The sequence below is a fragment of the Diceros bicornis genome, chromosome 19 (assembly GCF_020826845.1).
Source record: "Diceros bicornis minor isolate mBicDic1 chromosome 19, mDicBic1.mat.cur, whole genome shotgun sequence".
In the NCBI taxonomy this organism is placed as follows: Eukaryota; Metazoa; Chordata; class Mammalia; order Perissodactyla; family Rhinocerotidae; genus Diceros; species Diceros bicornis.
Genome location: NC_080758.1, coordinates 1,225,178 through 1,252,187, shown reverse-complemented (window position 1 = coordinate 1,252,187; position 27,010 = coordinate 1,225,178). Strand labels below are relative to the sequence as shown.

The 27,010-nt window shown below is 46.8% G+C and overlaps 1 protein-coding gene across 7 annotated transcripts in view; it reads right to left on the bottom strand.

Moving 5' to 3' along the window:
- The window catches only part of DIDO1 (death inducer-obliterator 1), a 58,982-nt gene that overhangs the window by 21,878 nt on the left and 10,094 nt on the right, over positions 1–27,010 (bottom strand). For 4 of the 7 annotated variants that reach the window (XM_058562296.1, XM_058562292.1, XM_058562299.1 and 1 more), the window contains exons 2-7: positions 14,096–14,274; positions 13,464–13,572; positions 11,600–12,440; positions 10,247–10,568; positions 7,933–8,145; positions 6,572–6,785 (exon numbers count right to left, since the gene is read on the bottom strand). In XM_058562296.1, coding sequence (XP_058418279.1) covers positions 6,572–6,785; positions 7,933–8,145; positions 10,247–10,568; positions 11,600–12,438 — 1,588 coding nt within the window. In that variant the 5' untranslated portion in view covers positions 12,439–12,440; positions 13,464–13,572; positions 14,096–14,274. Of the gene's footprint in view, positions 1–6,571; positions 6,786–7,932; positions 8,146–10,246; positions 10,569–11,599; positions 12,441–13,333; positions 13,444–13,463; positions 13,573–14,095; positions 14,275–26,600; positions 26,725–27,010 lie in introns of those variants that run through there. The other 3 variants (XM_058562295.1, XM_058562293.1, XM_058562298.1) reach the window with 3 other exon arrangements.

Here is a 27,010-nt window from a genome sequence, read left to right as displayed (position 1 = left end):
AAGCAGGGGATGGCTTTCCTTAACCATCTGCTGCTGTTTTATACAATCAGTTGCTTCTGCCTTTGTATGGTCAACTTTTGCTTTCCTTCTCCTATGCCTCATATATAAATAGGTATATATTTATATATATAAATGGGTAAACCAGAGAGTATATAAATAGGTAATAATTAAGCAAATTATTGGTAAAATGTTCTGAAACTCGTAGACTCTAACAGCAAACTGGTTATGGCCCTCTCCCATTTCGAAGGGAAACGTTTACAACATGCAAAAAGTTCTGTCCAGCAACTACTATAGACGCTGGTCCAGCTGTAAGGTGGCATGACAGGCTTGGTGGTGCAGCGCTGGAATGCCCTCACAGTGAGAAACACTTATTTTTGAGCAGACTAAAATCAAATTTGCAAATTCTTCACCCATATGCACTTCTAACTGTATTATGTTGTGTACAAATTTATAGAAGGGCAAGGAATAACTTTGTAAGCAACCAGAAAAAATGTGCTCAATAAAAGCAGAACCACGCTCCCACTTGAGGGCAGCTTCAGGAGACGGCAGATTCCCTCCAGTGCTGCCAGATTCCCTGCTGGTCAGCAACAGCACCGTGCTGGCAGCACTAAGCAGAGTTAACTGCAGCGTGGACACAGGCGCAATGCCCAAACCCCACCCATTATCTGCCTACGTCCTGGATGGAGACGGCCTGGTGGGAGTGCATGCCAAGTCTGTGCCATTCTGGCAGCAAAGCTTCCTTGAGCTTCCACATTCTGGGGGCCTGCTGGTGGGGGAGGAAAAGCGTTGCCTGACTTCCAGGCCAGGCGATGACTTAAGGAGTTAGCTGAAACCTTAAGTAGCTAGAGGAGGACCTGCTCCAGTGGGCCAGCCCACTGCCCCAGATGAAGCTGTTTCTGAGGGTCTGGCCATTTGTTTCTAACAGAAATGAGTCATTTGGGGTAAAGAACTAAGCAGGCTGGTGTGCACAGGGATCAGTGGCATTCTAATTGGCTGGTTTCCCAAGAAGCATGAAACTAAGGGCCTTGTCACACTGCAAGGCAGGCTATGGTGTTACAGCATCGCTGGCCACTGGGTGGCACTGGTGGGCCTCAGCAGACACCAGCAGGAAACAAGTCACCAGAGGAATTGTGTCGTGTTGTCTGGGCAGAAGCTGTGCAGCAGCCCGAATGAAATTCCAGCAGGACGGGGAGGAAATATGGGGCGCTCTATCAAGCCTGCACAGCCCCCGGCTGTCCCCGATACCCACATCTAGTGACGGCCCCTCACGGGCACAGAGACTGGCGAGAAACTCTCAGAGCAATTGCCAATTGCTTTATACCTTTTGTCCTGCCCAAACTACGTGCCAGTTTACCCTAAACATCCCCAGATACAAGACTTCCAGTCATACTGATGCCTGGGTGGGCCCACTGCTTAAGAAGGCAATAAGTGAGCTTCTGGCGTGACAGCGAGTCCAAAACAAGGGCCTCTTCAGCAGGTGCACCACACGGTGCAGGGAAGTATCCCGCAGGTCCCAGGCCAGAGTGATCGCAGGCCTTTGCACAGATGTCCCCTCCCTGGAACTACCCACTGACTCAGGACCCAGCATCCTGCTTCACACCGTCAGCGACCTCCACGCACCGACTCCCACCGGCTCCCGAATCCGCTCAGCAGTAAGGCCAAGGCAGCTATCGTTGTAAGGACCGTCTGTAACAGGAACTGAAATTGAGGGCTGGGAAGACACAGTGCAGGAGCTGTGGAAGCGACAGCAGCTCTATTTTCAGCTCTGCGTGACACGTGCACAACAATGCTTCCCATCTCAACTTTCTTAACTGCGTGAAAAACCAAGTTAACAGTAGCAAGAGAAAACCATTTTGCTTTTGTGCCTTTGCTTAAATACTGTGAATTGTTCTTCTAGAAGTACAATAAAGAACTGATTCACTTTTACATCAGGAAACACGGACGATTCCCAAATAACCTCAAGAAAGTATAAGCTACTTCCCTGATGCTCTTTACCACAAGGATGTCTTTAGACAGGTCCATAGCCGAACTGTCATGGTTCAGGCTCCGCCACGCCTTTCCAGGAGGACTTGGTTCTCAGATGTCCAATGTTTGAGTGACCTTACCTAACAAGACGTGCATGTAACTCTCCTTAAGAAATTGGCAAAAAACCAAGTATACATCTGGAGGCAATTACCCTTCCTCCTTTGAATAGTTTCACATATAGTATTTTGAAAACTAAACCCAAACCTGTTTCACGTTTGATTGGTAATATGTAAATCATCCTTCAACATGAACTGTGGTCAAGACCTTGTGGGGAGATGGGCAATTCACTCTTCCCCTCGACTTAGCTGGAACCGCGGCGAGTAGCCAGCAGTGTAGCGGGCGCGCCTGGCTGCCCTGCTGGATCCATCTGGGAGCAGAGCTGCTGCTTTCCCAATACCCTGAAACCAGCCCACAGGCATGCCCATCCCTTTAATGTTACAAACTGCTTATTCCAACCAGCACGCTGGAGGCACATGAAGAGTCCCTCTACCCACCCCTGTGAGCCCCTAGTCCTAAAAGGTCGCAGTCAGGCTATGCAGCAGGGTTACCTTTGTGTTCTCCTCGCTGAACTCCTCCAGGTTCTCAGCAACCAACACTGCCCCAACCTTCATTTAAATAAATGAAGATGGCAAAACTTCTTATCAATCTTCTAAGTTTACTTCTTTAATTTTCAGAAGCTAAGAATATAACTACGTGCATGGTGATGTGTCACACACACAAGAACAAGAATATAAAGTATTTTACGACTTTATAAAAACTTGTGTACTGTATTGGAGGAATTACAGCAGTCTCTTCATAGGGGACCTTGGACCTCTATGACACCAATAACACCACCAAAGGGACTTCCCTATAGTACTGGTCTCCAAACATTACTGGAGTAGTTCCATAGCTCCAAAAGGTCACATGAAGATCACTCAAGAGCAGGTGAACTGAGGGGGACATCCTCCTGGCACCTTCCAGCCCACCCCTTCTCCCCAGGGGCTGAAGCACAAAAACTAAGGGGCAGCCCAGGGCACTGCTGAGGGGTTTCATGTCCAATGTTAAAGTTTACGTACATGTGGAAACCTTTTCCTCACCTAATTTTCTGAACAGCTGGCTTTTTTAAGCTGGTGAAAACTAAAACACTTTAAAATACCCAAAGAATGTCGCTGCCAACCCAGGAAAATCCAGCTGTATGGACAACATTAAAAATAGTTATCAAGCCAAATTCTTTATCAGGACAAGTTTTGGTTTTTCCTCTAAGTGGGGTAAGGAAACTGGTTCAGATGTCAAAAGTCTGGTTTGCCCCCAACCACATTTTATTGCTGCTGACAATACTGGAAGAGAGAGAAAAATGGCTCATGCAACTGATAAAAACATGACCCACCCCCGAACCCAGCTTTAAATTTCTACCAAATTTTCTTGGGTTCTAGTATCTCTCACATATTTAATTTTATTTTATTACAGGAAACTTGTTTCCTCTTATCATTTGTGAAATATGCTTTGGGAGCCCACGCCACTAGTTATCCTTGTGAAAACCTGTGTTCTCCTTGATCCATTTCACCACAATACGTGGACAATCTGAGGCATGCACACGAACTACGGGGAAAATTCTGTATCTGAGTGAGATGCTGAACAAAATCACCTGGATTTGGGGTTAGGGGTTCTGTCAAGGTTTTCCATTTTAATTCTCACAGCTAGAGGAAAACTACAGAAATCCCATATTCTAGTCAAAATTTGTTCAAATCCCAAGTGTTTCAAACCACCTAATGAGCCACTTAGGGAGTCCAAAATACTAGACATTGTGCCTATGAATACAAATACCAGAATTTCACTTCCAAATTCTAATAAACCAGGGATGTTTTAGAACAAAGTTTTCAGCCTTCTTCATGCCTTGACAATAATGAGAGGTGAACCAACAGTGGAAATGAAGAGAAAAATAAGGAAGAATCAGGCTATAAAAACAGAGAAATATCATAATTTGGGAGGGAGAAATAAAATGGCAATTGCTTCTGTAAGTTAAAGAAATTGTACAGATATCCTCAAAAACAATTTTAAAAACAAATCACAGGAACAACTGTATATCACCCTGAGAAAACGAAGATTCTACTGATACTTTCATGGGGAGAAGCAGGAAGGAGCTTCCACGCCCAGCAAGGTCTTGCCCATTTAATAGGAGGTCCCCCCTCCCCACCATGTTCACTGAAAAGTTGTCCCTGTCCCCACAACCCCAGGTGGGCACCAGTGGCCTGGGAAGGAGAGGGAAAAGCTCCTCCCTCCCAGGAACATCATGTCAGCTCTCTAAACGAGGGGCTGAAGGGATGTGCCCAGACTGGATACACATCCACGTTAATGTGAAAAACGCCTCCTCCTAAGAACTGTCCCAGCATCAGCTGCATCCCGAATCTCACCACCCCCCACCGGGAGAAGTACACTCTGCAGCCAGCCAGGGAAGCAGGCAGGGGTCCTCTGGGGATGTAGGGTTCTGAGTGTGTGCATGGCGCTGTTCCCGGACCTGAGGTGATGGTCTGGGAGAGGGAGACAGCTGCCACCCCGTGAGGCAGGAGCTGGTATTCTACCAATGGCCTTTTACTCTTCCCCCAATCATCTTTTCGAAAGAAAACATTTACGGACAACCAAAAATGGTCAGAAGCAACTAGCTCAAAAATATGTCCCCTACGCATGCTATAAATTTTGGATAGCCATCAGTTTTAATTTTGAGATGTAAATGTGCTGGGAAGGGTCATCAGTCACGAATCCACTCCGACTTGCTGCCCACGGAAGCATGTCAGGCTTCAGTGAGGAGCTCATGTGTAGAAAAAGAGGGAAGAGGTGGAGAGGAAAAGAAAGCCCAATCTGTGAGCAGAGACTGGCCTCCTCATGGTACCCCCCACCATATCCCTCTCTTCCCCTCAAAATCAGGGTGAGGAGGACTAAGAATCCAGGATGAGTGCCCATCCTTCTCATCTTCCCGCCAGCCTTCCTCTCCGTGTGTGCCCCACAGCTCCACACTTAGGTCTCAGGGCAGCTTTCCAATTCTGGTCGACTGAGATGGAAATTACTGGACGGAAATCCATCACCCAGGGGTTTTGTGGTTATACCCCGGTTTTCCTTCTTTTTCTGTTATGTGCCTATAACTCAGAGCATTTTATCTGTAAGTATTCCAAAATGACTGCTCCCCACTTGTTCACATGTGGGTAAGGCTTATTTTAGGCATGTTCATGACCTCTGTAAGAGTGCTATAATTGTAGAGGTGCTATAATTTCATGAAAATTTGAGACACGTTCTTAGTCTGAAATTCTTAGCTCAAACCTCCTGAGGTGTATCGAGACTCATTTTAATGCAGCATTTAATTCTGTATTTAACAACTCATTCCTAAAATAAAAAAAAAAAAAATCCAGTATTGCTTTGCAATTTACTTGCAACTCCATTTCTTAGCTCTTGGGCTATTCACAGTCTCCAAATGAGTATTTAGTTACCCATTTTTCTAACCACACTAGACCCAGAACGTACCTACACAAGCACTCTCCCTTAGGTGATTGGTTAAAAGGCTGACTAAAAGAAGAAGACAGCACACCTCTATAATCTGGCAATTTAGGACTATTTAACCTTCTGGTGCTTTTGAAAAAGGTACAAAACAGTTTAAAGACAGCATGAATAAAAGCTGAATAAAAAATAATCTTAATAATAGAGTAAGAAGTGCCCTATGATCAATTTAAATTTCCAAAATTTAATTCTGGAGAATTAGGCTGAGACACAAGAATAAATAAAAAGATTCAAGCTGCATGATCTAACCTGGGATTTCAAAGATCTATCTGAAATGTCTTGATTTTGTTCACTGGAACTTTGGGGCGGGGTGTGAGCCCAGATCCAAGCCAGTTTACCCCTGGCCATGTCCCTCCAGGGAGGGCACTGCTCCAAGTGTACACACACCACACTCACTTACCTGGGAACAGAGGCAGCAGCGGGAAATGGCCTTCGAAACGCCAATGTGTGTTTGTGTGGGTGTGTAGTATGTGAATTGGAAATGAAAAAAATTCCTTTCCGGTCAAAAATAATTTAACTCCTGAAAATCCTACTTAAGGTGAGTACCAGATGCAACACCAGTTTGCAGACTTCCACAACATACAGAAGAAGTGATGACTACATGTGCTAGAAGTGAGAACGTGGAAAAGCCCTCAGGCGAACAGGGCTGCAGTGAAACTGTAAGTGAGGCTGGGACACGAGTCCTGAGTGCTGGGCAGTGTGTCTATTCAGTTAGACCTTGTTGGAGAGGACACACACTCACCAGAGCCTGACAATGAGAACAGAGGTGACAGACATCAATCATCAGGTGACACATTCAGCAATGAGGTTTGTACAGCTTTTTGGAAAACACTGACAGGAAGTCCCAACAGACTAAGGACGGGTACAGGGGCTCGAGAGGCATCTCGGACTCGGGCACTTGCTTCGATCTTTGGAGGTGCAGCACTACACACGGCTAAACTCCTAAGTCTGGACGGCCCAAGTGGACAGCCATCCAGAAACACCAGGGAGGGTCCAGAGGCTACCCCTAGGTGATACATACATTTATACAACAGTGACGGCCAGAGGGCAGCAGTCTGTTCTGGCTTCACTGCATTGTAATTGTGGTCGCTTGCCCAGGACGGCGTGCTGCTTTCACAAGTTGTTTCCTTAATAAGGACCTCACTCCTGGAAGGGGCCACCATCGCCTTCTTCGTGGTGTTTTCTTTCTTGTCTGGAGCCGGTCTCTTGTGCACAGAAGAGATTTTAATGCCTGCCTGGATAATCAGCAAAACTCCAATCATTAAGGTCAGAAATTAACCTTTGCTCATTTCACTTTGCAATGAAGGTCACGACACACTCTATTCCTAGGTCATTTCAAGCTCCCTCACCACCCTGAGCTTGTGCACTGCATCTGCTCGGCAGCAGGGTTTGGCTACACCCGCACATCCAGCAGACCCTCAGCACTCCAATGTAATATCCAGGATTTCAACACTTGACCAATGTGAAGGTCCCTGCCACAGAGTAATCTGTAATCCTGTCGAGGTACTAGGCCGCCGGGGTAACAGAAGAATGAGCCACTTGAGCAAGGCAGTGAAACAAGGCAAGAATAAAGCGGAAAGGGCCTCAGTGTGAGAATGTGCCCCACGAACACTGATGGGCATGGGGAGTGACACTTGGAGAAGAGACAGGAGCACAAACGCCATTTCCGTATTTTCCATCAGGCCCTCTCAGCGCCGCCATTCTCTTACTATAAACAGCAGCAACTGCTTCTTTGGCAGTTCTATGATTCAAAATTACCAGTCTTAAAAAAAAATTAAGCCATCAAAGGCTAAATAAGCCCTTAAAACTATCAAGAAAACTCCCCGAATAGCACTAGTTATGCTTTGCTTGTCATGAATGTAATGGGGGCTGCAAGGCAGCTGTGCCAACCTGAGCTAAAACTCTAGGAAGGTCTTCAAGTGCCTGAGATTTCTAAAACAACCAGGATTCTTCCCAAATCACAGGTAGTATAAAAAGGAGACAATTTCGAGAGCTAGGTCTTAAAGTGAAGCACTTCGTCTTGCCTAGGAGCCCCCTCTCTTCCCAGGCCCTGGCTGCAGGAGTCTACTTCCACACAAACTCGTCTCGGAAGACTGCTGGTACATGGACCACAGCCTGGCCACCCCGCAGCAGCCAGCTGCCTACATCTGCTTCACTATATTCATAGTATTCACCCCTCAGCTAGAGGGCAGAGAAAATGAAGCGTCAGAATGTATGCCTGTTTGTAATTCTGACGAGCACACTGGTGGGAAAGATGGAGGACACAGTCTGTACTCCATCGGTGCCTGCTGTCCCCACACTGAACAAGCCAACCAGCCAAGCTGGTAACAGATATACATTTTTCGCTTCAACTATTCAAATGGCTGGTCTTGTGCAACTTACCTGAACGCTACATTTTGGAAGAATGAGCTTTTCTGGCTTCGTCTTGGTCTTTTCTTTAGATTTTGGCTTTTGTTCTTTACCCGAACTTAGAGACTTCATAGTAGCTGCAGCATGTTTTAGAATACAGTCACTGCTGCAGTAAACGGAGTCAGGCTGTGCCACGTTAGAACACCCAGGGCCAATACACTTCGAGGCACCAGGAGCCTCTACAACCTGCAGAATAAAACACGTGACTTCAAACAATGGACTCACCCATTTTAGCAGGTAAGGTACTTTCTAAAAATCACTATTTATAATACTGAGGTCACTGTTTTTAATCAAAACACACTAACAGTATTTTTAGTATGAATAAAAACGTATATTTATTCAAAGTACAGGAATCTATTTCCCCTGTGTAAGGCACTGATATTTTTAACTGCCCTTCACGCCACCTGTGGTGGCAGAACTCTAAGGGGACCCAGGACGCCGCCCCTGGCACACACACACGCTGAGTGCTTTTGAACATGATGGGATTTCACACCCACAATTAGGTTCTGTTACAGGGCAAATGGGCGGGAATTTTGCAGACGTAATTAAGGTCCCCGATGAGATGATTTCTAGTTAATCAAAAGGGTCTGACTTAATCAGGTGAAAACCCTTAAAAGAAAGCCCAGGCCCTTCAGAAAAGAGAAGACTCCACCGCTGGTTTTGAAGAAGCAAGCAGCCCTGCTCTGAGGGTGCGGTTCCAGGTAAGAGCCAGGATACTCACCAAATGTGACTCAGATAAACAAGGAACTTTTTAGTGTAAGAATACCACAAAAATTGCACGGGACATATTTATATACTAAACCATGTGAGAGCTTTTGGAAGTGGACTTTCCCCAGCCGAGCCTCTGAGGAGACCCCCAGCCCACACAGACACCTAGGGCGCAGTCTGTTAAGAGCCTGGGCAGAGGGCGCAGTGAAGCCAGGCCCAGGCTTCTGAGCTGTGGAAAGTGAGCTACCAAATGTGTGCTGTCTGAGCGTCTAAGCTCGTGGTAACCTGTCGTGCAGCTACAGGGATCAAGTACACCGTAAGAACCAAACAGGGCTGCTTGTGTTCACAATTAGTAAAGTAGGTTCTGATGGTCAAGACTAAATATACATAAACATATCCATCAAATGTACTTGAGCAAAATCTTATTTCTCAAATTAAGTATTTGAGATAATTGTTTTTCCTCCACAGAATCCAAGTTTTACTCACAATAAAATTTAAGCTTATGTAGTCCCAAACACACTGATAATAAAGACATGAAATTAAGACAATTTTTCCCATTAATGTACATTTGCACTAATTTTTCTTAATGATATTTCCACTTAGTACTTCCTAATACCTCCACGTTAGACGTATTTAAACGGCCCAGCCCTCACAGCACTTTCACCTCGAGCGGACACAGTGTAGGGTGTTAAGGCAGAGCCACCTCAGTCTTCTGCAAGCCCAACACCTGCTGATGGGCAGGTGGCCAGGAGGCTGCCCTCTCCACCAACCCAGCTGATGGCACTGGAGGCAGGCCCCCAATTCAAGGCTGGCTAGGGCCTCGGGAAGGCCAGGAGTGAAAACATGGTGTGTGTAGGACCATCATGAGTGCCCGAGACAGTTCTCAACAGCAGAACCTGAGGACACATGGAAAATAAAATCTGACAAATAATCATGGCCCTGAAGGGGCCTAAAAACCAGTTGGGAAGGAGAAATGAATCAACAGCCGGCAAAAGAGAAAAAAGAGCTGGGACAAGCACTCGTGCGTGTCCAAGACTATTCCAGAGGGTCGTGCTAGCAGACGTGAGAGGAGCCTCAGATGCTGGGGCAGAGGGGCCCAGCCCAGGCTGTGTCACCACCCCTCAGTGACTCAGGGAGGCAAGCACAGGACCACGAGTTCTGGCAACACAGTGTCAGGTAATACAGGTGCACATTTACTTCAGTAATTCAAAAATAATTTTGTCCATATCTGTACTCAAGCCCAAGATTCCATCAATAAGAAAACTTAAGGAAAAACTAATTTTTAGAAACTGAGCTCACTTAAGGAAAATGTTGAGTCACTATTAACATAACGATATAGGTGGAAGACATGTTCCCCAATGGTGTCCCACAGAGCATGGTGCACAAGAGGGCCTGAGAAGCAGAGCACAGGACTGCTTTTCTACCAGGGCTCAGTCCCAGGGCAGACAATGCCAGCTGTAGGGAGAACCTAACTTATTCCACAAGAAAGAACCTCCTCTAGTCTCCATGTTTCTGTCAATAGGAGTCTGAGCTCTTTAAGGTCACCCTCTACCACCGACCTCGGCAGAGAAGTACTTACAGGCTGGAATATCTTGAGCTTTTTCTTGCCACTTGGGTTTGCAGCTTTCTCAATTCTCCCCTTTATTCCTTGGTCCTCGCTACATTTCTGCTCTACTGTTCCTATACTTGTAAAGTCTGTGCCATCCGCATCTGCAGGTCTCACTCTCGCGTCCTGCTGCTCTGCGCTTTCTGTGTTCGTCTCGTCCTGCACTTGCAGAATGGTGCAGTTCGGGCAGATGTAATCTTCCCCGTTCCTTTCCAAGAGCCTCCCTCGAGCCTCAGAAATGCCCACACAGTCGCCATGAAACCATTCTTCACATCGGTCACAGCAAATCATGAACCTGAAATTATAAAATCATGGTATATTAGAAATGGAAAGCAGAGATGACACTCAAGTTAAGACATACTAGTAAGTCAAACTGGTTTCAATGCTGTATTACGGAAAAATGCAAGCATACAGAAAAGTAGAGGAAACAGAATAAAGAATACCCATAGGCCTTTTCTTTATTTTATTAACATTCAACCAAATTTGCTTCGGATATTTTTTTTTGGAGTGGAGCGTTTTAAGAGTGAACTGTAGGCTTCACGGCATCGCCTGCTGGAAACTTCAGCACTCACCTCCACAAAATGGCAACAAGGCCTTTATCCCACCTGACAGAGCCCACAGTGGTCCCTCATCCCACCTGACACCTCACCACAGCCAGGGGCTCTGAGCTGCCCCCAATGTCCAAACTGCGGTCCAATCACAGCTGCAAGCAGATGTCACGCGAGGACAGTCAAGAGCAGCACACCTCTGGGATGGCAGGAATGTTCTAGTCTGAGCTGCTGTGTACGCTCGCCACTGGCTGCCTGTGGCTAGTGTGATGAGGCAGTGAACAGCCCTGTGACCAGTGGCCACCACGGCGAAGCGTGTGGCTCTAAGCAGTCCTTACCCACTCCTTCTGCTTCTTTCTTTTTTTGAGGAAGACTGGCCCTGAGCTAACATCTGTTGCCAATCTTGCTCCTTTTTTTTTTTTTTTTCTCCCTAAAGCCCCAGTAGATAGTTGTATGTCATAGTTGTACATCCTTCTAGTTGCTCTATGTGGGATGCCGCCTCAGCATGGCTTGATGAATGGTGTGCAGGTCTGCGCCCAGGATCTGAACCGGCGAACTCTGGGCTGCCGAAGGAGAGCGTACGAGCTTAACCGCTACACCACCAGGCCGGCCCGTTTCTTTTTTGACAATGACTTATTCATCTTTTCCAACTGAACAGTTACCCATTCAGCCCAGCTTTGGAACTCTTTAAATCAAAACAAATGGAAAAGTCTGCTGTTTCCATCACTGGGATTTCTCTGCAAGTGGGGCAGCCAACACTCCCTTCTCCCCCACCTACCTGTTGTTGTGAGGCTGACGGCACATGCAGTACAGAGCGTTGGGGTCGTAAACCTCACACTCGGGCTTGTGTCTGACCGAGTCTCCAGGTTCTTCATTTTTCATTACCTGAGCTGCTTTCCCTTCCAACTGACTCTCTCCGTCGCCTTTCGCTGCCTGGGTCACAGCCCCCTGGGCAGCCTCAGGCTCCTGCATGCCGGGCAGCGAGCTCCCCACAGCATCGCCTGCCTCTACGTCCACAGTTTCCGCCGGATCCTCCTCCCGACGCTTCTTCCTCAGGCGACTCTGGATACCCTTCAGGGGCCTGCCGGCTGGCTCTTGTTCTCGCTTTCTTCGTAGGCGATTCTGAAGTTCTTTCAAAGTCAATCCATCACTGTCGCTATCAGAGGTGTCGTCCTCGTCATCACCTCCTTTGGCCTTTGCAGAGGAGGCTGTTCGTTCCTTAACACCTCTGGAACTAGATTTGGGCCCACTTTTCATTTCAGAGGTGCTTTCTACGCTCCCTTCAGAGGCCGTTTCCACATCTGTAACTGGACAAGATGCTGGCTCACTGGAGTCCTCGAGGGAGACGGGAACATTCTTCCTTCCTCTGCGTCGGACTGTTGTAAGAAACTCTTCCACTCTCTCGGTCCGCTTTGGCTGTCTCCCACTGCGTCGCAAGGAAAGGCTTTGTTGTTGCTGCCGGGGCTGCTGCTCCAGAGTGTCTGGCTCGGCGTCCCCGGCACCCTCCCGCTTAGCAATGGTGGTCCTTCGAAAACCCCACGTTTTCCTGAACTCTTTACTGGTGGGCTTGATGGCCTTGGGCGCTTCCTCATTGCGTGGGTCTCCTTTCTCATCCATACCTAAGGGAAAATCCAACCAAACCACAACCAGCATTAATGAGGTCACACTTCCTGGGGACTGACCACTGAAGCACTGAGCTCAAAGGAAACTCACAACCTTGAATCACACATGAGAGGGAGCAGCACCCACAGGCATGGACACTCATGAACACGGATAAAACGGAACAATTTTCTACCTACAAAAAGTGAAGGTGTCCAGTAAAGCAAGTTATTTTGACCAGTGTTCCCTAAAATGTGATACGTAATGGTGATTCAAAGTGATTCTTGAAGATTTTAATAGTTATCTATCTAATGTTTAATAGAACAATACAGCAAGCAAATCAAATCTGTAATTTCGTCATTTAATTACTCAGGATAAGGCTTTTATAAAACAGGTAGTGGGAAAACATTAAATAAGGAACAGTACAAGTGGTGCAAGGACGTGACCAGAACAGCGTTTGCAGTGGCAGATGAGAGGCGGCTGCAGGCTCTCTGGCCCCCTCAAGTGAGGAGACCTGGGGCCCACCGGCCTCCCTGTGAGTCAGGCTGGCTCTGCCCGCAGAGCACAGTGGACAGAATGCTGTGCCAGTTCCAGGCCTAGCATGCAAGAGGACTGGCTGCTTCTGTCCTGGGCCATGGAGCCCCGAGCTGCCACTTAAGAAATCCGACCACCCTGCTGGAGAGATCACGTGGAGGGGGTGTGTCGTGTTGGACCCTGCACTCAGCCCTGTTTGTGGGCTGAGTGCCAAATGACCCCGGTGGAAGCCTCGTGGAGATAAGGATCACCCAGCTGAGCCCTGCTCAGGTTCCCAAGCCTCGACTCTGGATAGAAAATGGGTACTACTGGAGTCTGCTGGGTTCTGGGGTAGTTGTTATGCAGCAACAGACAATTGGGACGCTTAGGAAATACTGACCTAGGCAATAGCTCTGATGTATATTTCTTCTTTCCTCTTCACTTTCTTTCTAATAGATTATTAAAGGGTCATGTTTGTGAAAATTTTACTCTTATTTAAAATGATAAAACCTGAAAAAAATAGTATATACCTTCAGAAATTTTTTCCAAGCTGTCCAGGCTTCAATCACATTCAAATGCTAACAACGACTCAGATTTTATGCCGTGTTCCATCGGGAAGGACTTGTATAGAATGAAAACCTTCAAAATATAAAATACACAAAAGTCGCAACGACGTGCAACCTAATTCTTTTTCTGCTTCCTACTAAGTATTGTCACTTCCCATTTTCCTGTCCAGCACTGTAGATCCCTCACCCTATAACTTGGCCCACAGGCTCCCAAGCCACTCAGAAGCTCGCAGGAGTGGCTGTGACCTCAGCTCGTGTGCCACTAAGGACCACACCACTTTTTTGGTCACCTGAGGTTTTCTGCAGGAAGAACTCTCCTCTACAAAACATGGTTCTCACCAAAGAGAGAATATACAACGTCAACGTATCTGCACTAATATATAACCAGGGTAAAAATAAAGGGACGCTCTGAATCAAATTCTTAATACATGATTAAACATGCATCTAAAAGCCTTAGGGCTACAGTTTGGATTATTTCAAACAAATATGAACGTTATATCAGTTTCTTTACATATAATGCCACTTTAGCAATAAAACATGATTTCAAACCTAAGTTAAAACTTTGTTGTTGATATTTAATGCCACTGATACTTCACCTGCCCCAACACTGAAAGCTTGGACACTTTTTCTGGATGGCCTAAATACAACAAAAAACCTGGCTGATGCAATCACTTGGCCCAAGTAAACAGCCAGGCTTCAAAACACCGCTGCAGTCAGTCACTGTCCACAAATAACAACGCAGATTATCTTGAGAATGCTCCCAGGGAGTAAGATCCTAAAAGAAAATAAGAAAATAGTTTATAGATCTTAAGTAACTATAACTAAAGTTACATTAAAAAAAAAAAAAGGGCAGCCGGCCCAGGTTCGCAGGTTTGGATCCCGAGCACAGACCTACGCACTGCTCATCAAGCCATGCTGTGGCGGCATCCCACATACAAAATAAAGGGCTGACAGCTCAGCGACAATCTTCCTCAGCAAAAAGAGGAAGATTGGCAACAGATGTCAGCTCAGGGCCAATCTTCCTCACCACACACACACACAAAAAAGGCACCAAACTTCCCAAGTAATCTACTATTTGAGTGTACATTACGTGACCTACAAAGACATTCAGGGAGTCAAAAAAAAAAAAGCACAAAACACGGTCCCCTTCCTTAAGGACTTTTAAAGAAGGGAAGATACTATGACTACACTCTGAAAGAATGGGAGGACAGGCCTGGGAGGGTGCGGCAAGTCTTGGCTGGCACTCTGGGGAGGCGAGGGAGCTGGCACTAAGAGGGCAGAGGCCTCAGTGGAGGGGAGGGTCTCAAAGTCAGCAACTGGGTATCAGCTGCTTTCCAATCAGGATCCTACTTCTGAGATGGACCCAGCTCAATAAAACCCCATACTTGAGAGAAACACCAACAAAATGTGAAAAGGATGAATGACAAAATTATTATGAACGTTACGTAATTACTTAAAAATTCTTAATATTATAGCTACGCCATCACTTTGAAAGATTTTAGAAGACTAATGTTTATGATAACTGAACACCAACACGGTACAGTCCATCTCTACATATTTAAAAAACACGTCCCCTCCTATACCCTCTTTCAAACAGCCATGCCTAGTTTACGTGCTCACTAACCATGCCTGTGTTCCTAGACAGGTCCTCAATATTAATCCTTTAACACATTTCCCATTCTAGCCCCAGTCATCCTACCCTGAGCTGAGCACGAATCTTGCACCTCTCCTCTTCCTCCCTTCCTCGCCCTACTCCAACTGCCTTCCCTGTAACCATGGTCTCCTTAGTGACCTCAGAACAACACAACATTCTGAGGCACTTCCTTTTAAAGAGACAGTGGCCATTTCACGTTGATTAGCCAAATCTGTAATCAGAGCCAACACATCTCTCGAATGTGGTAAACCCATCTCAAAATGAGGCTTCACAGTTCAAAAACTTCTTAGACGAAACTGGAAATAAGCGATACTTTTGTATTTCACAACACTCAGCATTTATAAATTATGCAAAGAAATTAAGATGTTCACAGGAATGAAAAAAATTTTTTAAATTTATGTTAATCTGAAAAGAGACATGTTTCTGGATATTATTTTAGTTCCGAATTAATCAGAAAAAGAAAATCCAGTTATTTCTGCTAAGTGGAATGAGATAAAGTACATATTCAGAATAGGTCATTTAAGATAATTTAGTTCATTTATCTTAACTTTATAATTGCAAAATTGATTTCTCCTCATAATTTCTTCAACACAGAAATTCTAATATAAAATTTCAGCTGAAACAAAAGCATGTATATCAAGACAAAAGAAAAAACAAAACCAAACATTTATAATCAAGGCAAAAGTAAAAGAAAAATTGTGTTACATTCCTAACAACCTAGGTTTAGTGTGTAAATTCTATACTACAACACGTGACATGACGAACATGGTCATAAACCATGACCATGTCATATTAATAACAATTTTTCCCCAGAAAGGAAGGTGTGCATCTCTGCAACTGGGAGAGTTAACGCCAAAGGGGAACAGCGAATGCACTGAAATAATTTAATTATCTTCCTACATCTCTAAGTGTAAATTTTTTCCCAGCCAGAAACTGCTCCATTTCCTACTAACTAGAAGTAGAAATAATGCTATGAAATGTTAGGTTTAAAAATATAAATATGAGCCAACATTTCACGACCACGGCTAACAATGTACAACCAAATGGCTGAAAAGTGACTCAAGAACAGGACACCCAGCCCCTCCCAAGTTCTTGAAAGGCAGCTCTCAAGGCCGCTTTACACTCTCAAAAAATAAGGACCTCAAAGAGCTTTTGTTTATGTGGAACACATCAATATTTCCAAAATTAAAACTGAGGAAAATGTTCGAGTAATCGGGGATGTTCTTTGATACCACATCAAACCTCAATGAGTAGCAGTTTCATAAAAATCAGTGATGGGGCCGGCCCAGAGGCGTAGCAGTTAAGTGCACGCGCTCTGCTGCGGTGGCCTGGGGTTCTCGGGTTCAGATCCTGGGCGCGCACCCACGCGCCACTTGGCAAGCCCTGCTGTGGCGGCGTCCCATATAAAGTGGAGGAAGATGGGCACGGATGTTAGCCCAGGACCAATCTTCCTCAGCAAAAAGAGGATTGCCATCGGATGTGAGCTCAGAGCTCATCTTCCTCAAAAAAAAAAAATCAGCTGCAACATGGAATCTGAAACTAGATCAATGAATTTTCCACACTTTCTTACATTACAATCCACGGGTCTGTCTTGCACTCTAAAAGCATCTTCACCCATGCTCGTGCTGGTCACTTGGAAAACCCTGGCTTGCTGACATATGCCGAGTCCAAATGTCAGCATACTTCATGAAACAATACAGAAGACACATCTGTAACATCAGCACTCGTCTCCCCAAACGTCTTTAATTATTGAGAAGGCATCAAGCTCACAATGGCAGATACAGGCCTTCCAAAATTCTTATTTTTGCTTGAAAGCTTGAATTTTATCATTAGCAACAAATTCTGTCAGTTGCTTAGCTCAAGACTCACACCGTTCATCTTCAAGAAAATGCCTGCCAAAAACCGAGTCTGAAAACTAGTCTGTCAGTTCTTTCAAGTACGAATGGTACTCCATGAAAAGGGGGCTGGAACCTACCCACGAGGGCTCTTCCCAGAGACAGCCCCCAGCTCTGGGGTGCAGCACAAGTGTTTTATGTGTCCCTGCCATTTCATCAAATACGCTGGAGGGGTGAGATTTAACAAAATCACTAGTCTTTACTGCCCCAGCAAGGACACACTCAAGGGAAGCCGGCACACTGTAATACCCAGTGCACAGCGGCGGAGGGCACACGCACGTCGCATGCCGCTGTCCTAATCTGCTTCTTTCTACACTGCCGGGGCCAACTACTACTGTGGAAAGAGTTTTGCCCTCTTTGCCCCCAAGAGGGTTTTGGAGACCCCCAGGAGTCCATGGAACACACTATGAGAACTTCTGTAATATGCCATTTCTATTAGTTTAAGAATACATTGGATACGTACAAAGCAATAATACGCATCTATTTACGCATCTATTTTTTCTGATGCATCTATTTTTCTTATCAGAAGAGACTAAAATTTCCTTCCACAAAACTGTTCTAAAACAATTCTAAAACTGCTAAATTTTCCCTTCAAATTCTCCAAATCTTCAGAATGTTAAGCTGCCAGAAGAGAATTTCTTAAAAACAAAACCAAAAATATCCTCCCAAAACGTTATACGTTACTTAAAAAAAGGAAACCAAACTACTACGTAAATGTTAGTGAGGCATGACTCCACAACCACTGTCAACCTGAAGGCTCAGCTTCCAGAGCAGGCTTCAGGTAAGTAACCACAGATGCCCATCTAAAGATGTTTGCTCCACAAACTGAAGAGACTAACTTCTCTAAGACACTTCAAAATAGGATATACAACCACAATGAAGTTCCTATTTTCACAGGATGACAACCATGGCAAACAGCTAATGCTTCTTCTCAAAAAGATAATACACACCTATCTGCCCCACCTGGTGGCAAAACAGTGTTTCTCCAAACTTCATATCCCCCTGAAACAGTGTTCAAAACTATCAATTTTAATTTTGAAACAATTCTAACCAGCCAGTCAGAAATTATATCCAATGCTACAACATAACCTCATTATTTTGGACTTGGCTAACTCAGAATTTTTAATTCTGACAGGCTGGGCCAAAGTTTACATTATATATATTTTGAATTAAGGGCCTTCCCTCTCACACCTAATCCTTTGCTGTGGATGTGGAGGGATTGAGAAGACGCTAGCTAAAAGTTCTTTAAACTACTAAAAAAGATTTCCCAATTAAAGATAATGAAACAGTCACTGACGAGGATATGCCCAGAAACGTCAGACAACTCAACGTATCCCAAAAGCATGAATGTTCTCCGACCACCAGCAGCGGCTGTTTTCAGTCCATGCTAAACTGATGTCCCACACAGGCCACTCTCCTCTCTGCCCCACAGGCCTGCAGCAGCCAACACCATGCCTGCCCATTAAACAGGAAGAGAAGAGAGGTTTGGGCCCACAAAGTAAACTAAGAAATCCAATTTTTGTTTATTTGAATATCTACACAGAACCTGACTCAGCCGTATAAATTACATTTAAGTCTTTTAGATGGCGAAGTCAAAGTTTTGCTGCTTACCAAATAACGCTGTCATTATTAAAATTATTCTGATGATGCAAAGGTGCCCACAACAGAGTAAGTTTCTCAAGAGGTAAATAGAAAAATCTAGAAACAACCCCGTTGTTTAAAATTCCTTAGGTATTTTTGCTTTATAGATATACAGAGACAAAATGCAAAACTTGTTACTTGAAAGCCTGCTGAGGACTGATGCCGCAGCCAGGCTCTGGTGTGCAGCCAGGCCTCCAGCTCCCTCGTCATGCATGTGCAATGGGTACTCGGATTTCTCTGTCCAGTCTCACGCATAGGCTTGTGACCTTGGTGGGCAACTCTCAAGCGAAGGAGGAAGGGAGGCTTTCAGCTGTGCTCTATTTAATGGTATGGACACAGTCCCCTACACTGCTCCCTTGGATGGGCTCCTGCTGTGGTCTGCACGTTTGCGTCTCCCCAAAATTCATGTTGCAACTTAGTGCTCAAGGTGATGGTACTAGGAGATGGGCCTTTGGGAGGTGCTTAGGTCATGAGGTCAGAGCCCTCATGAAAGGGATCAGTGTCCTTAAAAAGAGGCCCCAGAGAACTCCTTCGCCCCCGCCCAACCCAGAAGACGCCTCACCAGGATCCGACCACGCTGGCACCCCGTGTCTGCGGTCTTTTGTTACAACAGCCCAAGGGACTGAGCCAGCTCCTCTTGTCTCTCAGCGAACAAAAAAACCTGGTTTCAAACACTGTCCAAGGGACCATCCGGACCCTATATCCAGAGGAACTGGTGCTCTTAGGACACCGCCACTGCCTGGGTCTTAGTGAGCCTTTGAACTGTACAGGTTCTCCTCATTAAGAAATCTGCCCTATGAGACAAGTCTGGCTACTGCTAAATGCCCAAGGACAACACTGGGATGGGTTCCCGGACAGGAGCCTCCCCTGTCCTTCAGAGATGGGGGGGGTGGGGGGGGGGCGGGCGGAAGAGGTGGGGAGAGCAAGCAAGCTCAGAGGGGACCTGTGAGACAAAGAGGGCGCTGTAAGTCACTTCCCAGGATAGTACAAGGTAAAATGCTGAGTCATCCCTGTTGGGCACTTTGGGGGGCTGCTTCCCCTTGGAGTCTGTAGATCTGTAGCTGTTAATCAAGAACTGGATCCCCCAGTGGACCATCCCCCCCAAGCCCCCCAACCAGCCACCCTACTGTTTTGACATCCACATTTGTCTGTTTGGGCCGCAAGTGCAGCTGTGCCGGCGCCTACAGGGCACTGCTGCAAGATCCCTGCGCCCTGGTGTGGTCTCCTGGGGTCAGGCCATGAGAAGTCAGCACCATTCCACAGCTCCCAACACAGGCCACGCTCACCGGTTTTCACTGCTGCAAGAGCTGCTTTTAAGGACCCAGTGAGAAGCTGCGTATAATGAAAGGACATCCTGCGATAAGACAAACGCAAAGTGCCATTTAACGTACAAAATCACCTCGCCTCTCCCACTCAGGCATCTGAATAAAAGGCCGAGTGCCCTCAAGCCAAAAGAAGTCTTGGGGCCTTCCCACCCAGCAGGCACCCTGGTCACGCTCTGGGCCTCTTGTTTCAAGTGGTGCACTTTGAGGGAGAAGTGTGCATTGAAACATCCTCACCTGACGACAAACCAGCCTTAGTCCACGCTTTCCCCAAAAAGTACACAGTTGAGCCAATAAAAAAACTTCCAAGACACTGCCTATCTTCCTGAAAGTAATCCATTTTCCCAGGTGTTACAACTTAGAGTCAACTATTTTTTGAAATTCTCATTTCTCTACTATAAGAGCATTTCTAATCATTTTCTAGAGCAGAAGTTCTCAAAGTACAATCCACAGGTGCTTTCAGGAGGTCCCCAAGGTCAAATCATTTGCACACCACCAAGACATTATATGCCTTTTTCATCGGTCACTCTCTCAGGAGCATATGGTCGAGTTTTCCAGAAGCTAAATGATAGTGATATTACAACAGTTTGAATGCAAAAGCGAGTGTGAGAATCCAGCTGTTGTCAGTTAAGCCAGACATTAAAGAGATTTGCAAAAATGTAAAACAATGCCATCTTTCTCATTAAGTTGTCTTTGTCTTGGAAAGGTTTCCAAAAAATGTTATTCACGTTAATATGCAGAGGTATATTATTATTATTTAAAAATGAATAAATAAATTTAAATGTCTCATTTTTAAGGCCAAACAGGGTAAATACCAATATAAATAACATTGATAATAAACAAAAGCTCTTTGGGATCCTGGTAATTTGGGGGTGTGTCAAGAGGTCTGAGAACGGCTGACGCAGATTTTACACTCAGGGTAACTCTGAAGGGCTGCTCCTGATGGGCCAAAAGCAACTCTGGTGACCTTGCCAGTCAGGAAGACTGAAAGACAGCGGCAGTCCTGCTTCAGTATTCGACTGTTCCAGACCCTCCCCCGCCTCACAGGTTCACATGACGACTGTGAAGGCACTGATTTCCAACTATGAAATTGTAGCACTCCCAGAGTGACTGCTACCTAAGTTCAGAGAGAATGTGCTGGGAGAAAAAACAAAGGCCTTCTCTTACAAGTGTCTGCTTCTTGAGTGGAGCTGCATGCCATGAAGGTATGAGGATCTCAAGCCACAGGCCAAGAGGCAAAAATGCCTGGGAACCTTGGAAACTCAAAAGTCAGGAATGAACTGTGGTTTATTTCAGCTGGAATCTTCCTTTCTTTCCCTGAGATTGGAAGAGGCCAATGTCTAGTTTTGTTTTTGGGGGTAGTGGGAAAGGTCCAAGTTTAAATAAAGGAATTATGGAACAAATAACAGGAGTTTCTGTATCCATTTCTGCAGATCCATACAGAGCTGAATGTGACAGTCAACCTGTATATGATACCACTTCACAGACTTGTACCATTGCTGCATGGGTGGGGAGACGTGCAGAGGAAGGATAGCTTACTCCTAAAAACATGCTGTGCAAGGAAAAACACTGCTTAAATGACAATCTAACCATCCCACAGTCCCTGGCTAGCGCCCACCTAGCCCTGTATCTCCATGGGGCGCCGGGGGCATCCCAGGGGGGACCACCCCTCTTTGTGCAGGCTCAGCAGTCCCGGTCCTGACCAAGGCAGCCAGCAGTGCCCTCCCCCACTGACTACAGCATGACAACCCCCTCCTCCACTTACAAGTGGGGTAAGTCCTGATAAGCAGACTAGGGGTCGGCAGGCTCAAGAGACGGCACCACAAAAGAACGCAGGCTCCAAGTCAGGACATACCTGGCTTCCACCCCAGCTGCAAACCCAACAGCTGGGTGTGCTGGGCAAGCGTACCTCTCTCTGGGCTGTACTTTCCTGCCTGGGAAATGGGGACAATTGTGACTTCACAATTTCCTAAAAGATATCTGAAACTACATCTTGTCAAGTGCCAGTCAGCGCTTGCACACAACAAGCGTGCAATAAACAGTGATGTCATCTATTAAAACGACTATGTCTCTGTTGGTGAGCATTTGGGGAAACAGGCCCTCTTAGGAGAGTCTATTTGACAAATATTTACCAAGAGCCCCTTATGTGCTGGGCATGGGGACAGACGAGGCAACATCCCTGTTCCCATGGACCAGGTGGGCATGCTTCACTCTGACCCGGCAGAGATAACTGGAAAAAGGCAGGCATATTTATAAGGGTGCTCCCAGGCTTGCTTTTTTGTTTTTTCCTGCTTGGAAAGATTTGCCCCGGCCAGTATCTGTTGCCAATCTTCCTCTCTTTCTCTGTTTTTCCCTCCCAAAAGTCCCAGTACATAGTTGTATATTCTAGTTATAGGTCCTTCTAATTTTTCTATGTGAGCTGCCACCATAGCATGGCTACTGACAGATGAGTGGTGTGGTTCTGTGCCTGGGAACCAAACCCGGGCCGCCAAACCAGAGCGTGCTGAACTTGAACTGCTAGGCTATCAGGGCTGGCTCCTAGGCAGGCTCTTTTACAAAAGAACACCAACTGATGTCCATCGTCAGGAAATTGGTTTGAAAAATCAAGAAACATCCATATAATGGAATTCTTTAATACTGCAATTAAAGGATGATGACCCCGGGGCCGGCCCGGTGGCGCAAGCGGTTAAGTGCGCGCGCTCCGCTGCGGCGGCCCGGGGTTCGCTGGTTCGGATCCCGGGCGCGCACCGACGCACTGCTTGGTAAGCCATGCTGTGGCGGCGTCCCATATAAAGTGGAGGAAGATAGGCACCGATGTTAGCCCAGGGCCGTCTTCCTCAGCAAAAAAAGAGGAGGATTGGCGGATGTTAGCTCAGGGCTGATCTCCTCACAAAATAAAAAAAAAAAGGATGATGACCCCTATGGCCACTGCCATGGAAAGAGGCCCACACACGTGAGTGAAGAGGCAGGTCACAAGCCAGCCCTGCACAGTGGCCACATTCCCTGAACACATCCCACCACACGCACACATCCAAGTTCACGAATACGTGAACAGCTGTAACATGGGCTTCTGGATGGTGCCATTTCTGGTGTTTTTGCTATCTTCTTTATATTTTTTATATCGTTTTAACTTTCTATATAGGTATTTATTTCTGGAACCCAAACACAGTAAAGCCACCTTTATATTGGGGAAAAATCCCTCATGTACCTTCTTATAAAGGTGTATTAAATACCACTGAAGTGTCTGTATTAGTATATGAAAACAAAACCACAGCACCTAAGTTTGATACCCAGAGAGAAATATCTGCTTTATAAATTACACACAAGATAATCACCACCTACTGATTAAGAACATTTTATAGTCATTGCTACAAGAATTCTTATTAAAATACGTGGAATTACCTATTCAACTTCATATAACAACTTACCCTCAAAAAGTACTACTCAAGAAATAAAATAAGGCCTAAGCAAGAGACTACTGTCGAGGAAGTGTGGGCACTGAGACCAAGTGAGCTCAATTCAGACTGCTTCTGATCTCCTCTACCCATCTACGATGAGTAGATTAGTATGTTTCCATTAACTGTTAATCATAGAGCCTTTGTTACGGCATTCACACATATCACGTGATAATGGCCATAAAGAGGATAATATCAGATATCCACTGTAACAGACTCCATCATTTAAATAAAAAGAAATGCAAACAGGAGACTCCACTTAGGGAAAGCTTTCTTAATGGACTTCCTGAGTACACCAAGATCCAACAGAATCAGGCCTCTATTGGACACACCACACTGCACAGACCCAGAGACAACGGTGAGCTAGCCTGTAAACACATTCAATCTTGGTCTGCAAGAGCCAAATGGAAATCACTTGGTATCACGGACCAAGAGTATAAAAAAGGTAAAACATATCGTGTTGATAGAAGTATAAAACAATCAGGACCTGGAACATCTCGCAAACACTTAACTAAAAAGAACCAGTCCCTGGGCTGCTCAGGAACACACTCGCAGTGACTTAGACACCTATGGTGGTAGCAAGACTTACAGTGTCAACAGCAGGACCCACAAACTCCACCACCAAAGAAAATGAGAGCCAAAGCCCCCATATGAAGACAACCCCACCCACCCCAAAGCCCACCTGAAGCACTAAGGGTGCCCATCTCTAAGCCCCATAGACACACTTCCTCAACAAGCCATTGTGATCTCACACACGCATGCACACTGTGAGCAGCACTGTGTGCCAGGCAAGAACCCGGTAACCACGGGTACTAGCAGACAGGAAGGAGCAGATGGGAGCAGCAACAACACAATTTCTTATTTTTGCATTTTCTTCTTACCAGAACAGAACTCACTTTGCTTGCAATAACCTGAATTTTTTTTTTTTTTTTTGTGAGGAGATCAGCCCTGTGCTAACATCCACCAATCCTCCTGTTTTTTTGCTGAGGAAGACGGCCCTGGGCTAACATCTGTGCCTATCTTCCTCCACTTTATATGGGACGCCGCCACAGCATGGCTTGCCAAGCAGTGCGTCGGTGCGCGCCCGGGATCCGAACCAGCGAACCCCGGGGCCGCCGCAGCGGAGCGCGCGCACTTAACCGCTTGCGCCACCGGGCCGGCCCCATGCAATAACCTGAATTTAATCAAATACTAAGGGACAGCACTAGGCAGAAAATCAAAAGTAAATTAAAGAGACATGTTATTCCTAAACTCACTGTTAAAATAACTGTGCAAGAACACAGGCAAGGAGGATACAGACAGCACTTAGGAAATGCCTTAGGCAGAAAGTTTCCAACACGGCTGGGTCTGTGTCTCTCAAGTGACACTTCTAAGATGTCTATGCCGTGTTTAAAATGGGAACATTGTGAACTAGTCACAGAGACATATATATGTATACACCAACCCCAAGTGTCACTAAGGGCTCCAGGGTACATGGTTGGCAACACCGGATTTCAGTGAGGGAGCCAGGATGCCCTCACAAGTCCCCGCTACACTTGTCTCTAGGACTGGGAAGGCCATCTTTCTGGTCGCCGCTATAGTCAGGGTGCTTAGCACACAAATGCAATAAATATTCGCCAAACAAAGCGAGGAATCGTTCTAAAGGTCACGGATCTTACAGCCTTAAAATGCACAGCCACAGCACGTTCCTTGCATGCATATTTCAGCCAGGGCCTACATGGCTCTGGGGAAACCATGGAACATTTGTCTGGGGTGGACCCGACAGCCCAGTTAGAACCCAGCTCCATGCACCATCTCAGGCAAGTCCCTTCCCCATGCTTCAGCTTCCTGGAGGTCAGAACGCGTACAAAAGCACTCTACTCATTAAACGACTTAGCACTCATCAACTGCTCAGAACAGGCTCCACCTTGGTGGAGTGCCCACGGAGAGCTGTTATCACTGCCAATCCAAGGCAACTCCCCCCCCCCACCCCGGCACCAATCTACAGGTACAATGAGGTTATGTGAATATACTGAAAAAATCTTATAATCCACCTTTTCCTTCTGCAAAACACCCAGGCATATTAGGCTCAAATCTCATCCTATCAGTGTGCAAATGATAGGGATACCGTTATCTACGGCTAAAGTACGAATTGAAGAGGACCTTCAACTCAACTCATGCACTGTTGTTACCTAAGGCCCCAACTCAGCTCATTTATGGAGATGCTAGACTCAAAGGAGAAAACCTGGTCCTGACCTCCAGTGTCTCACAACCTGGCCTAAGAGCAACAGAAACAAAGAAAGCAAACGGGGAGCTGAACGTCAAAGACCTGAGAGACAGAAAGGGGACGGCCAGAGGCACACCTGAGAGTAAGATGTGACACAATTTACATCAAATTGGCAAGTCACGCAATAAAAAACTAGTATTTTACGGCTAAATATATACTCTTTAAGAAAGTGAAACCGATTCTCTGAAATTCTTCTCTGCTTTCCATAGAGCCGAATACCACACAACTAGCGTAATGTTAATGGACTACCCTCACAGTCCGATAGAAATCAAAACCAAGTTAAATGAAAGCGAACAGAACCCACACTTTAAAACAGGATCCTAGGATGAAACCTCATGATCCTTCAAGAATGTCTAGAGGAACTAACCAGCCTAGAAAAACAGAATTCAATCCTACCGGCTACACAGTTACTGGAAATAGAATCATTCCTACGCTTGAGGCAGCTAGCCCGAGAACTTCCAGGAAAGCGCACTTTCCCTCCTCTCGGACCAGCCCGCCTCCTGCACTGCTGATTGGGCAACACTTGCTTTTATTCCTCTCAGTCAGATCACACTGTGAACAAACCACCGAGTCAACACCCCTCGCGGGCTGACCAAGCCCCAAGCAGCGCCCACGCGCGGAGCCCACCCCCGGGCCCCTCGCCGCGCGTCACCCAGGCGCGGCCCCCCTGCCCCCGCCGCCCCTCACCCCCGGCCCGCCCGCCGCCCATCCGTCCCTCCGTCCCCGCGGCCGCCATCTTCTCTTCTCGGCGGGAGCGCGGCCCAGCACGGACGCCGCGGCTCTGCGCGGGCCGGGCTGCGGCGCTGCCGCCGCCCGCCCGCCCGCCCCCGAGTGCGGCCCGCAGCGGCCAGCCCCGGCCGCCACTCACCGCGGGCCGCAGGCCTCTAGGGTCTCGCAGCCATTTCCTCCGAGCGCCGCGCAGTGGGCGGGCGGGTGGGGTCGGTGCCGGCCACCGAGATGCGGAGGCTAGAGGGGCCGCCTGCGCTCTGAGCGGAGGCAGGACGCTGGCCACCGAGACGCAGAGGGGCTAGAGGGGTCGCCCGCGCTCCAAGCAGCGCCCCTGAGTGGCAGGCGGAGGGAGATGGCCAGGCCCCGCCCCCCCGCCCCGCGCGCATGCGCCCTGCGCGCCACCCGGTTCCCCGAGCCCAAAGGCCAAAGCCGGGGCGGAAGCGGCAGGGATCCCAGGCTGTGGGGCCCTGAAGACCGGCCACCCCAGGCAGCGCACCATGGCGTGAGTCTCCTTGTGGCGCAGGGGGCGGGGACGAGGATCAAGCAGCA